The sequence below is a fragment of the Saccopteryx leptura genome, chromosome 3 (genome assembly GCF_036850995.1).
Source record: "Saccopteryx leptura isolate mSacLep1 chromosome 3, mSacLep1_pri_phased_curated, whole genome shotgun sequence".
In the NCBI taxonomy this organism is placed as follows: Eukaryota; Metazoa; Chordata; class Mammalia; order Chiroptera; family Emballonuridae; genus Saccopteryx; species Saccopteryx leptura.
In genome coordinates, this window is record NC_089505.1 from 66,965,677 (window position 1) to 66,979,078 (window position 13,402).

The window sequence follows — 13,402 nt, forward strand, 5'->3', positions numbered from 1 at the left end:
CCTGTTACCCCTCCCCCCAGCCTCCAGTAACCCCTACCCTCATTTCTGTCTCTATGAATCTGACTCCTCTAGCTACCTCATATAAGTAAAATCATGCAATATTTGTCTTTTTGTGGCATGATGTGGTGGAAATGAAATTTTCATTTGATTGTTATTGATTTATATTGATTTATGTTAATTTTCCCGGGGCAGCTAGTGACTGCCATGTTGGACAGCACAGCTCTAGAGAGATGACATTTGTTCAAATGAGGTCCTTGTTCAAGGACCTCAGTGAAATGAGGGGCTTGACAAGATCTGGGGGAAGAGCATTCTGGGTGGAGGGAACAGTAAGCATGTACAGGGAAGAATGGGCTTTGTCCATCCAAGGTCACAGCCAGGACATGGACTTTATTCTTGTGTGTGTGTGTGTGTGTGTGTGTGTGTGTGTGTGTGTGTGTGTGTGACAGAGACAGAGACAGAGAGAGGGACAGATAGGGACAGACAGACAGGAAGGGGGAGAGATGAGAAGCTTCAGTTCTTCATTGTGGCACCTTACTTATTCATGATTGCTTTCTCATATGTGCCTTGACGGGGGCTACAGCAGAGCGAGTGACCCCTTGCTCCAGCCAGCGACCTTGGGCTCAAGCTGGTGACCATGGGGTCATGTCTATGATCCAGTGCTCAAGCTGGCAACCTGAGGGTTGTAAACCTGGGTCCTCAGCATCCCAATCCGACACTCACTCCACTGCGCCACCGCCTGGTCAGGCAGACTTTATTCTTCTATGGCTTTGAGCAGAGTACTGACACTATTTGCCTTAGTGGTTGACAGACCCCATCTGGGAGTGTGTCAAGGACAGACGGTAGGCGTGAGGGCCAAAGCCAGGAGCTGAGATAGAAAGCACAGGGTGCTAGTAGCTGGGCCACCGGAAGAAGGGTGACCGGTTTCTGGATTCATTTTGAAGGTCAGGCTAATACGACTTGCAGATGGACCAGATGAGAGTTATGAAGGAACCAACGGGTCAAGGGGGACTCCAAGATACTTGTCCTGAGAAACAGGAAAAATAGAATGGAGAGAGCAGGCCTGTTTGGCAGGGCAGATTGGGGACTGGCTCTGTTTGTGTTAAATTAGGGAAGTCTGGTGGACATCTGCATGGAGATGGAGGGTAGGCAGTTGGGTGGTGAGGTGTGGAGGCAGTGGTGGATGGCATCGAAAGCTGAGGGACAGCAGGAACCCACCTGGGGCCAGCCGATAGCACTCTCTGTAAAGGTGGAGAACAGCCTGTGCCGTCTAGTGTGGCACCACCAGCCACTTGGCAATGCAGCACTTACTTGGAGCAGATAGGACTGGTAAACTAAAATTGTGATCTTATTTAATATGTTTTAAAAGATTTTATTTATTGCCCTGGCCTGATGGCTAGGTTAGTTAGAGCACTGTCCCAAGGCGCAGAAGTTGCCGGTTTGATCCCCAGTCAGGGCTCTTACAGGAACAGATCTATGTTCCTGTCTCTCTCTCTCTCTCTCTCTCTTTCTCTCCCTTCCTCTCACTAAAATCAATCAATAAAAATTTTTTTAATAATAAATTTTATTGATTTTAGAGAGAGAGAAGCGGGGAGGAGTGGGAAGCATCAACTCATAGTTGCTTCTTGTGTGTGCCTTGACCAGGTAAGCCTGGGGTTTCAAACCAGCGACCTCAGTGTTCCAGGTCAACACTTTATCCACTGCGCCACCACAGGTCAGGCTAATCCTATTTAATATTAATCCATGTAATTCTGAACAGCCCATGTGGCTAGTGGCTACCCTAGTAGACAGATTTGAAGATTAGAGAAGAGGCCCCAGGCCAGAGCCCTAGGATGTGCCAAGGTGTAGAAGTCAGGAGGAAGAGGAAACCAGCAAAGGAGAGAGAGGGATAGCCAGAGCAAAGAAAATGATGTTCTAAAAACAGCGGGCAGAATCAAATTAGATGTAGGCTAAAAATTAACCATTGGTTCTGCAAGGTCGGGTTCTTGCCGCCTCAGCAGGATCAATGTCAGTTCTGATCTGAGTGAGCAGAGGAGGTGGAGACAGTGGCATCGCCCGTGGACTGGATGAGCTGGGTTGGCAGGGAGAGGCTTCTCTGGCAATGGAGTAAGCCCTGGCCTGGCGCTCTGGGAGGCAGAGGACCCGAAATCCCTGGATCCTGTGCAAACGGGTTGATCCTGTTCCCCTATCACTAGGTGCTAGGGATCAAGTCATCCTGCATGACAGCGGCCCCCTTAACGGCCCCAGGAGAGCCCACCTTTATCAACTCCATTCTCAGGACCCCAGGTGGTAGGGAATGGACTGTCCTGGCAACAGGACTGTGGGGCACTAAAGCCTGGAGGCCAGCGTTCTGTTTACTATTGGAGACTTGTTACCTGTCCTCCAAAACAGACCCCACAGCGGCCCAAATTCCTTTTCCAGCTGGTCCCTCGGGGACCTGGCCTGTGCCGTCTTTGCCCCCCCAAGATACGTTGTTGTCTCCCCCCTCAGATATCAACAGCGATGGTGTCCTGGATGAGCAGGAGCTGGAGGCCCTCTTCACCAAGGAGGTGAGTGTCTTGGAGCCCTGCGTGCAGGGGCCGCCCAGATCAGCCACAGGGTTCTCCTTAGGTCCCTGAGGGGGGTAAGCTCAGGGGAAACTACAACTCCCAGCAGTCCCCGGGGGACAGAAAAAGGGTGCCCCAAGGACAAATTGGCATTTTGTTGTGTGTGTAAGGAGGTGGAGTAGCCTGGGAAAGGGGTGGCCCTGAACATCAATGTGGCCTACCTCTTGCTTGAGTCTGCAGCTAGAGAAGGTTTATGACCCGAAGAATGAGGAAGATGACATGCGGGAGATGGAGGAGGAGCGGCTGCGCATGCGCGAGCATGTAATGAAGAACGTGAGTAGGGCTGCCCATGGGAAGGGTGGGAGCGGGTTCAGGGGAGGTCCAGTCCTGTCGCTTACCCTTATCTGGTTCTCCAGGTGGACACAAACCAGGACCGCCTTGTGACCCTGGAGGAGTTTCTCGCATCCACCCAGAGGAAGGAGTTTGGGGACACGGGGGAGGGCTGGGAGGTGAGGACATGGAGAATTCTCTGGGTCCTGCATATGCCTCTCGCCCAGTCCTAACCCTTCTTTCAGCATCTCTGCCCTCTCACCCCAGTGACTGTACCACTTCTCTCTGGGTGCCTATCCCCGGCCACACACATCCCATCTCTGTTCTCTGCTCTCCCTGGGTCTTGAACCCCCTTCCCAGCTTCCACTTGGGTCTCTGCCATCCACACGCAGGGCCCCAGGCCCCAGGCCCCCCAGCCTCTGTGACCCTCCATGAGCCGAGCCCTCTCCAACATGCGTGGGCCTAGATTGGAGTCACCTGCTGACGGCCCCTCTTTTCACCCCGGCAGACAGTGGAGATGCATCCTGCCTACACGGAGGAAGAGCTGAGACGTTTTGAGGAGGACCTGGCCGCCCGGGAGGCAGAGCTGAATGCCAAGGCCCAGCGCCTCAGCCAGGAGACAGAGGCCCTGGGACGCTCCCAGGGCCGCCTTGAGGCCCAGAAGAGAGAGCTGCAGCAGGTGGCTGGCCAAGGCAGCTGGGCCGGTCCTCCCAGCTCCTGCTCGCCCTTGTTCTTGTGTGCCCAGAGCCCAGAAAGGCCTGTGGTCACTGTGCTGATCACTGATAGATCCTCACGTTGTAGCCATCATCTTGAGTGATGGCAGATGTGCTGCCCCACAGCTCTGCAGCTGCCCTGTTGGCTAAGGGCAGGGCATTGGAAGAAGGGGAAAGGGAAAAGCAGAGAAGGGTAGATTCCAGCAAAGCCAATGAGGGCTTCCCTGTCCCAGGGTACAACCTGATCCATGACAAGGGAGGGAAAACTGGATCTTTATGATTAAGGCCACTTGTCATGACAGAGAAGAACTGAGACCCACAGAGAAGGGACTGTGCACTTAGCAGGATGCGGACACTCAGTGTCACACCCTGCCTTCTATGCATTCTCTCTATGCTTGCAGGCCGTCCTGCAAATGGAACAGAGGAAACAGCAGCAACAAGGCCACAATGCTGCTGCCCCAGCACCTGGCCCCGAGGGACAGCTCAAATTCCAACCCCAAAACACAGGTGCTGGCCCTGGGCCCAGGGATATAGGGAAAACTGAGACCCGGACTCCCGGGTCTGAGGGGGGAGGGGCTAGGGTGTCTAATGCTACCATTTCTTCCCTTCATTTCCAGATGACGCTCCTGTCCCAGCTCCAGCTGGTGACCAGAAGGATGTAGTTGCTTCAGAAAAAAGGGTTCTGGAACAGGCCCCCGAGCTGCCTCAGCTGGACTCCCAGCACCTGTGATCCTCCAGGACCATGGCACTCTGGGTTCCTACAATGCAGCGGACAGGAGGGTGGTGAAGAGTCACAATCAGCCTCCTCTGAGGACAACACCTGTGACCTCCTTGATAGAGCAGGACACGGTGGCACTTCCTGCGTTGCTACCCAGGCCCCTTTCTGTTGCCTCAGCTTCCATAGTCTCTTAGTCTGTGGTCCCTTCTCTCTGTCCCCCTCTAAGGACCTACCTTCTCGTGTTCAGGAGGGCACTCACAGTGTCAGCTAGCTGAGGGAAGCGTCCTCCCTCCCGAGAGGATCTGCTGTGCCCCTGCCTTCGTGGATGGGTTGGCCTGGCCGCCCCACTGGGGGCCCACCCCAGCATCCTGCTCCCATAGCTGCTGGAACCCTGCCTGCCGCCCTGGGCCCAGCTTCTGTTGGTCTGAGGCTTTGGGTTCCAACAAGACATTTCTCTACCTTTTGTGGGACCAGCCACGCCTCAAAGACGCTGTATACTCCACGGCTGGGTCAGGGGGCGGCTGAGTCCTCCACAGAGCTGACCAGCCCTGATGCCAGTAGCCCCGACTCACCAACCTCTGGCTTTCAGCCACCTCAGCCTCCCTCATGGCTTGGCCCCTTGCTCCTTCCCCACACAACCACAGAAGGGTCCCAGAGCTGACCCAGCCCCTCAGCCTCAGCGGGAAGCCCGAGCCCACCTATCTGGCCTTATCTTAAACTGCTGTGTCCTGCTGTGTGCTCCAGGTCCGTCCAAATACACTTTCTGGAACAAATCCGTGCATGTTTCTTTGTATATACCGTTCCCTCTGAAACCCATCTGCATGTTGCCTGCCAAATTCTTTCTCATTCTATAAGATTCAACTCAGGTATTTCTGAGAGGCTGCATTCCAGCATCTTTCTCTTTCTTGATGTGACACACACACACACAACTTCAGCAGGATCCTTTCAACCGCAAGGACAGAAAACCCAAACCTAGGTTTGAACAATAAAGAAAAGTGTATTGTCGCCTGGCCAGGTGGTGGCACAGTGGATAGAGTGTCCGACTGGGATGTGGAGGACCCAGATTCAAAGGCCTGAGGTCGCTGGCTTGAGTGTGGGTTCATCCAGCTTGTGTGCAGGGTTGCTGGCTTGAGACCAAGGTTGCTGGCTTGAGCAAGGTGTCACTCACTCTGCTGTAGCCCCCTGGTCAAGGCATGTATGAGAAAGCAATCAATGAACAACTAAGGAGCCACAACGAAGAATTGATGCTTCTCATCTCTCCCTGCCTGCCTGCCTGTCCCTCTCTCTGTCTCTCTCTGTCTCTTTTTAAAGAAAAGTGTATTATCACCCAGAACAAGAAGTGTCACAGTAAAGTGGCTCCAAGGCCCTCAGGGAACCAGGTTTTCCCATCTACGTCTGCCATGGGGGGGGGGGGGAGGAGGCTTGCACTCTTCTTATCCCAAAATGGCTGCAGCTGCTCCAAATGTCACACCTGTCTTCACTGACAGCTGATGAAGGAAATTGACAGACTACAATATTAAGAGTCACCCCTCATTCCCCTATAGCTGGTGTAACTGCAGCACTGGACATGGGGTAGGTCTAGTTTGGCATCCACAGAGAGGAAATGACCTGGGAGGCTCATTGATGTATTCCCAGATCCTGGAATGTCCAAGGGAGGGTCCTAAGAAGTGACTTATGCAATGTCACACCCCACCTCACCCCCCAGCTGAACTTTAGTCACAATTATCTGCTTCTCTTGGAAATCTGGGCACTGAACTCAGTGATCCAATCTGGAAAACAAGCATAAGGAGGTTGTCGATTCCTGGTCAGGACACATAGAAGAAGCAATCAGTGAGTACACAATCAAATGGAGCAATGAGTTGATGCTTCTCTCTCAAAGCAATGGAATGGAATACATAGATAGATACAGAGATATCTAGGTAGATACGTAAAGGATTAGATAATACACTTGAATGATGTGGCTCTTGGCTAGAAAATTGAAGTCAAGAGTTCAGCAACCTGCCCCTGACTCCCATGTCTAAGGAGACCCATTCCAGTCCCCCAGGATGTGTTTCACAATTCGCAAGTGTCTGCTTGTTCACTCTCTGCTGTCCCCAATTTACTCCAAGTTCCAAAAGGAACAAGGAGAGGAGACCCTTGGCATCTCAGGTTTACTGCCCCATAACACAGCAGGCCCTCCACGAGTGGACAATAATGGAAGCCCCTCTGCCCTGGAACAACCCCCATCCCCCCCCCCCCCGGCTCCTGCCTGACCTTCCATTCTAATCTTGAATTGACAGAATCATATCGACCCCTTATGATTAATCTGAAAATGATTTCCTTTTTTTTTTTTTTTTTTTTAAAGTGAGAGTAGGAGAAATAGACAGACTCCCACATGTGCCGCAACCAGGATCCTCCCCATAGCCCCGTCTGGGGACGATGCTAGAGTAAACCGAGCTATCCTCAGTGTCTGGAAGAGGGGGAAAGGGGGAAAGGTAGGAGGAAAGAAGCAGATGGCCACTTTGCCTGTGTGCTCTGACCTGAAATCAAACCCTGGATGTCCATACGCTGGGCAGATGCTCTATCTACTGAGCTAACTGTCCAAGGTCACAAACTATCTTCTCAATGGCATTGTTTCCTGATATCTTGGCCTCACCATACCTGAATGGTATTTTTTTTTTTTTTGTATTTTTCTGAAGCTGGAAACGGGGAGGCAGTCAGACAGACTTCCGCATGCGCCCAACCGGGATCCACCCAGCACGCCCACCAGGGGGCGATGCTCTGCCCATCCGGGGTGTCGCTCTGTTGCATCCAGAGCCACTCTAGTGCCTGAGGCAGAGGCCATGGAGCCATCCTCAGCGCACGGGCCATTTTTGCTCCAATGAAGCTTTGGCTGCGGGAGGGGAAGAGAGAGACAGAGAGGAAGGAGAGGGGGAGGGTTGGAGGAGCAGATGGGCGCTTCTCCTGTATGCCCTGGCTGGGAATCGAACCCAGGACTTCCGCACACCAGGCCAACGCTCTACCACTGAGCCAACCAGCCAGGGCTTCTGAATGGTATTTTTTTATTTTATTTTATTTAAGATTTTATTCATTTTGCCTGACCAGGCAGTGGCGCAGTGGATAGAGCATCGAACTGGGATGCAAAGGACTCAGGTTCGAGACCCCGAGGTCGCCAGCTTGAGCGCGGGCTCATCTGGTTTGAGCAAAGCTCACCAGCTTGGACCCAAGGTCGCTGGCTCGAGCAAGGGGTCACTCGGTCTGCTGAAGGCCCATGGTCAAGGCACATATGAGAAAGCAATCAATGGACAACTAAGGTGTCGCAACGAAAAACTAATGATTGATGCTTCTCATCTCTCTTCATTCCTGTCTGTCTGTCCCTATCTATCCCTCTCTCTGATCTTTCTGTTTCTGAAAAAAAAAAAAGACTTTATTCATTTTAGAGAGACAGAGACAAAGAGAAAGAAAGGGGGGAGGAGCAGGAAGCATCAACTCCCATATGTGCCTTGACTGGGCAAGCCCAGGGTTTTGAACCAGTGACCTCAGCATTCCAGGTCGACATTTAATCCACTGCACCACCATAGGTCAGGCTACATTTCTTTTTTAAATTGAATGATTGATTGATGTTAGAGAGAAAGGCGAGGAGAAAGAGAGAGAGAGAAACATCACTTTGTTCTACTTGTTTATGCATGCATTCATTGGTTGATTCTTGTATGTGCCCTGACTGAAGATCAAACCTTCAGCCTTGGCAATTGGTACGATGCTCTAACCAACTGAGTTACCCAGACAGACAGAAAGGGAGAGAGATGAGAAGAATCAACTTGCAGTTGCAGCACCTTAGTTGTTCATTGATTGCTTTCCCATACGAGCCTTGACTGGGGTAGGGAGGGGGGCTCCAGCTGAACCAGTGACTCTTAACTCAAACCAGCGTCCTTGGGGTCATGTCTATGATCCCACACTTAAGCCAGTAAACCCTTCACTTTTTATTTATTTATTTTTTTTAGATTTTATTTATTCATTTTAGAGAGAGAGAGACAGAGACAGAGAGAGACAGAGAAGGGAGGGAGGAGCAGGAAGCATCAACGTCCATATGTGCCTTGACCAGGAAAGCCCGGGGTTTCGAACCGGTGACGTCAGTGTTCCAGGTCGATGCTTTTACCCACTGCGCCACCGCAGGTCAGGCTAGACCCTTCACTTTTTTTTTTTTTTAATTATTTATTTATTTTACAGAGACAGAGAGTGAGTCAGAGAGAGGGATAGACAGGGACAGACAGACAGAAATGGAGAGAGATGAGAAGCATCAATAATTAGTTTTTCATTGCGCGTTGCAACACCTCAGTTGTTCATCGATTGCTTTCTCATATGTGCCTTGACCGCGGGCCTTCAGCAGACCAAGTAACCCCTTGCTTGAGCCAGTAACCCCTTGCTTGAGCCAGCAACCTTGGGTCCAAGCTGGTGAGCTTTGCTCAAACCAGATGAGTCTGCACTCAAGCTGGCAACCTCAGGGTCTCGAACTTGGGTCCTTCCTCATCCCAGTCCGACGCTCTATCCACTGCGCCACCTCCTGGTCAGGCAGAGACCCTTCACTTTTAAACATTCTCTCTGAATGTTTAACCCTGGCCAGTTAGCTCAGCCGGTTAGAGCCTCGACCTGAAACACCAAGACTTCTCTGAGTCTTCATTCATTCTATTCACTAAAATAAACTCTCCCCCATGTGTCTCCTCTCTTTGTTTGTGGTTAGAGCTCTGAGTACTGAGTATTAATACTATTGATACTATTAATACTATTGTATTGATACTATTAATAATCAGAGCATCAATCCTACTACTGACAGTGGTAATTTAAGCAATGGGAAATGAATACACAACAATACATAGTAGCTAAGAGTTCTATAGCACTTAGAATGTGGGAGGTGCCATCCTGAGCACATTATATGTTACAAATAACAATTCATTTCATCTTTACAAAACCCCTGTGAGGTCATTACCATCACTGAGCCCATTTTGCATATGAGGCAAATAAGAGAAGCCAAGTGACTTGCCTGCAGCCCCACAGGCAATAAGTGGCAGAGCTGGGATTCGAACCTTGGCAGGCTGAATCCCAGTCCACACTCAGGCTCCTGCAATGTTCTTTTTGGCACTGAATCTATGTTCCATAATCCTGGTGAGCAAGTGAGTTAATGAATAGTTGTTATGTTCTCTTCCTGGCACACTTTCCACCCTACGTTTGAATGGTTGACAGTTTCTGTGTGACCTTTAATTTCACAGGTATTTTCTAACACTTGAATACGACCGTGCTTCTCACCTCCTCTTCTGGCTTCGAGTTCATTGACCCTTCACAAATGGTCAAGTTGACCTCTCTAGACTTATCTCTTATATGTTGCCCCTCCCACCCGGGGCTCTAGGCTCTCACTTCTGAATAGACCCAGCTTTCCTTGCGTGGGCTATTCCCCCTGTCTGGAAGCCTGTCTCTCCTTGTAGGCCTGGAAAACTCCAGTCAAAATCTTTCAAAGCTTTGGCCAGGTAGCTTAGTTGATTAGAGCATCATCCTAATAGGCCAAGGTTGTGGGTTCAATCCCTGGTCAAGGCACATGGCACATAGAAGAATCAACCAATGAACACATAAATAAGTGGAACAACAAATCTCTCTCCATTCCCCTCTCTCAAATCAATTTTAAAAAAAAATCTTTCAAGATAGCCTGACCAGGCAGTGGTGCAGTGGATAAAGCATTGGTCTGGGATGCAGAGGACTCAGGTTTGAAACCCCAAGGTCATCTGCTTGAGCACAGGCTCATCTGACTTGAGCAAGGGGTTGCTGGCTTGACCAAGGGGTCACTTGCTCTTCTGTAGCTTCGCGGTTAAGGCACATATGAGAAAGCAATCAATGAATAACTAAGGTGCTGTAATGAAAAATTGATGCTTCTCATTTCTCTCCCTTCCTGTCTGTCTGTCTCTATCTGTCTCTGACACACACACACACACACACACACACACACACACACACACACACGGCCTTCCCTGGTTCCCAGGCTGGGCTGGAGGTTCCCCCTCTCCAGCCCCTACACTGTCCCGTGTTTCCACCATTCTGGCACACATCACCCAGGATTGCCATGGTCCAGAGTTGTGTGTTCATTCCTATTGCAGCTACAACAAAGTACCACAAACTTAATGAGACAGAAGTATAAAACGGGTCTTATTTAGTTAAAATCAAAGTGTGTGTGCAGGGCTGTATTCCCTCTGAAGTTTCTAGGGGAGCATCTGTTCCCTTGCTTTTCTAGTTTCTAGAGGCTGCCTGCATGCCTTGATTCCTGCCCCCCCCCCCCACCCAGCTTCACAGTCACAGTGTAGCATCTTTCACTCTCTCTCTTACTCTCTTTTGTGGTCACATCTCCTTCTCTGACCCCAACCCTGCTGCCTTCCTCTTATAAGGAGTTTTGTAATTAGATTAAGCCCACTAGATAATCCAGGATCATCTTCCCATTTCAAAATCCTTAACTTAATCACATCTACAAAGTCTCTTTTACCATGGAAGGTCCCATATTCACAGGTGCTGGTGATTTGGACATAGATATCTTTGTGAGGGGGCTTTATCATGCCTGCCTCACATGGTGTCTGTTCCCCCACCAGAGGAGGCAGGGAGTAGGGTGGGGTTCATCTGTGGGTCCCCAGCATTACCCAGCACAGAGCCAAGTCAAGAGTAAAATTGTTGGCCCTGGCTGGTTGGCTCAGTGGTAGAGCGTCGGCCTGGCGTGCAGAAGTCCCGGGTTTGATTCCCGGCCAGGGCACACAGGAGAAGCGCCCATCTGCTTCTCCACCCCTCCCCCTCTCCTTCCTCTCTCTCTCTCTCTTCCCCTCCTGCAGTGAGGCTCCATTGGAGCAAAGATGGCCCGGGCGCTGGGGATGGCTCCTTGGCCTCTGCCCCAGGTGCTAGAGTGGCTCTAGTGACATAGCGATGCCCCGGAGGGGCAGAGCATCGCCCCCTGGTGGGCGTGCCGGGTGGATCCCGGTTGGGCGCATGCGGGAGTCTGTCTGACTGTCTATCCCTGTTTCCAGCTTCAGAAAAATAAAAAAAAAATAAAAAAATAAGAGTAAAATTGTTTGCTGAATGAATTTGAGTCACATCAATAATGGACACAACAAGAAGCTACACAAATTAGATCTTTGTCCCTGACACTGTGCTGAGAATCCTTCAGTGTCCTCTCTGAGCCCTTCATGACTGTAGCCCCTCTTCTATGACACCTACAGTCTCTTTTCTTCAGCCATGCTGGCCTCTATTTCAGCGCTTAGAACATACCAAGGTCTTTCCCACCTCTGAGCCCTTGCTCATGCTGTTCCCTCTGTCTCTGTTCCTCACACCATCAACCTCACTGGATGGATAGATGCATGTGGACACAGAAAGAATTTGTCTCATTTCTATTGTATCCCTGGGGCCTGGCACCAATTAGAGGTTCAATAATATTGTGTTCCATTAGAAGGGCTGTCTGTTGAGTGACCCTAGAGGCTCTTTCTAGAATTATTGGCTGTGGGCTGACTGGGACAGGGTCTTCACCTCTCACTATGTTTTCTACTTCCTCCGAGGTCTCCAAATGGTATTTCCCGCACGTCTTGGAGTGTGCTGGCATCCAAGCTCATACAAGTTGGTAGCCAAGCTCAGACCAGATTTGCCACACTTTCAACATCATTGTTTTGCTTGTCTTGAAAAGAAAGCAAGCCTGACCAGGCTGTGGCGCAATAAATAGAGCATCGGACTGGGATGCGGAAGACCCAGGTTCAAGACCCCGAGGTTGCCAGCTTGAGCGCAGTCTCATCTGGCTTGAGCAAAGCTCACAAGCTTGGACCCAAGGTCACTGCTCGAGCAAGGGGTTACTCGGTCTGCTGCAGCCCCACGGTCAAGGCACATATGAGAAAGCAATCAATGAACAACTAAGGTGTCGCAACAAAAAACTGATGATTGATGCTTCTCATCTGTCTGTGTTCCTGTTTGTCTGTCCCAATCTATCCCTCTCTCTGACTCTCTGTCTTTGTAAAAAAAAAAAAAAAAAAGAAACTCTTTGGAAGAGAGAGCAAGTGGGCCCTGGCTGGTTGGCTCAGAGTATCCCGAAATGAAAACGTTGTGGGTTTGATCCCCAGTCAGGGTACACACGGAAAACAACCAAGGAATACACAACTAAGTGGAACAAAAAATGAATATTTCTCTTCCCCCTTCCACCTCTGTCTCTCCTTCTCTCTGTCTCTCTAAAAGTCAATCAGTAAGCTTGAATAGGTGATGGCACAGTGGATAAAGCATTGGATTGGGACACAGAGGACCCAGGTTCAAAACCCCGAGGTCCCGGGCTTCAGCATGGGCTCATCCAGGTTGAGTGTAGGGTCACCAACTTGAGTAAGGGGTCACTCGCTCTGCTGTAGCCCCACCGCCACCCCTTGTCTAGGCACATATGAGAAAGCAATCGATGAACAATTGAGGTGCTGCAATGAAGAATTGATGCTTCTCATCTCTCTCTCTCTCCCTTCCTGTCTGCCCCTCTCTGTCCCTCTCTCTGTCTCTCTCTTTCTCTCTGTCTCACACACACACACACAAAAATCAATCAATAAAAAAAAGAAAATTAAGCTCTGGCCGGATAGTTCATTTGGTTGGTTGGAGCGTTGTCTGGAAGCACAGAGGTTGCAGGTTCAATCCCCAGTCAGGGCACATACACAAGCAGCTTGATGTTTGTCTCTCCATTTCTCTTTCTAAAAAAAAAAAGAAAGAAAGAAAAGAGAGCAAGAGAGTTAGGAAGTGGGCACCTTTCTTGGAGTAAAGCTCCACAGTGCAGCAAGCTGAGCTCCAGCTAAGCATGCCTTGCCAGATCAAGAAGACGTTTGCTGCCTTGGTTGGGTACCTCAGTTGGTTGGAGCGTCGATTCTATGTGCCAAGTTTGCAGGTTTGATCTCCAATCAGGGCACATACAAGAATCAACCAATAAATGCGTAAATAAGTGGAACAACAAATTGATCTCTCTCCTTCCCTCCCTTCTTCTCTCTAAAATCAATAATTTAAAAAAAATTTAAAGAAAGAAGACTCTCTGCCTCTAAATTCCAGTTCACGGTCTATGCCCTCTGTTAATTTCCTGCCTCTCGCCTGGG

At 50.1% G+C, this 13,402-nt stretch overlaps 1 protein-coding gene across 3 annotated transcripts in view; it reads left to right on the top strand.

Annotated features, from left to right (window-relative positions):
• NUCB1 (nucleobindin 1) overlaps nucleotides 1-4,782 on the top strand; it is a 28,093-nt gene extending 23,311 nt beyond the window's left edge. For all 3 annotated transcript variants that reach the window (XM_066373963.1, XM_066373962.1, XM_066373964.1), the window contains exons 8-13: nucleotides 2,488-2,546; nucleotides 2,784-2,876; nucleotides 2,960-3,052; nucleotides 3,382-3,552; nucleotides 3,988-4,093; nucleotides 4,204-4,782. In XM_066373963.1, coding sequence (XP_066230060.1) covers nucleotides 2,488-2,546; nucleotides 2,784-2,876; nucleotides 2,960-3,052; nucleotides 3,382-3,552; nucleotides 3,988-4,093; nucleotides 4,204-4,316 — 635 coding nt within the window. In that variant the 3' untranslated portion in view covers nucleotides 4,317-4,782. The remainder of the gene's footprint in view (nucleotides 1-2,487; nucleotides 2,547-2,783; nucleotides 2,877-2,959; nucleotides 3,053-3,381; nucleotides 3,553-3,987; nucleotides 4,094-4,203) is intronic.
• Nucleotides 4,783-13,402: the final 8,620 nt, after the last annotated feature.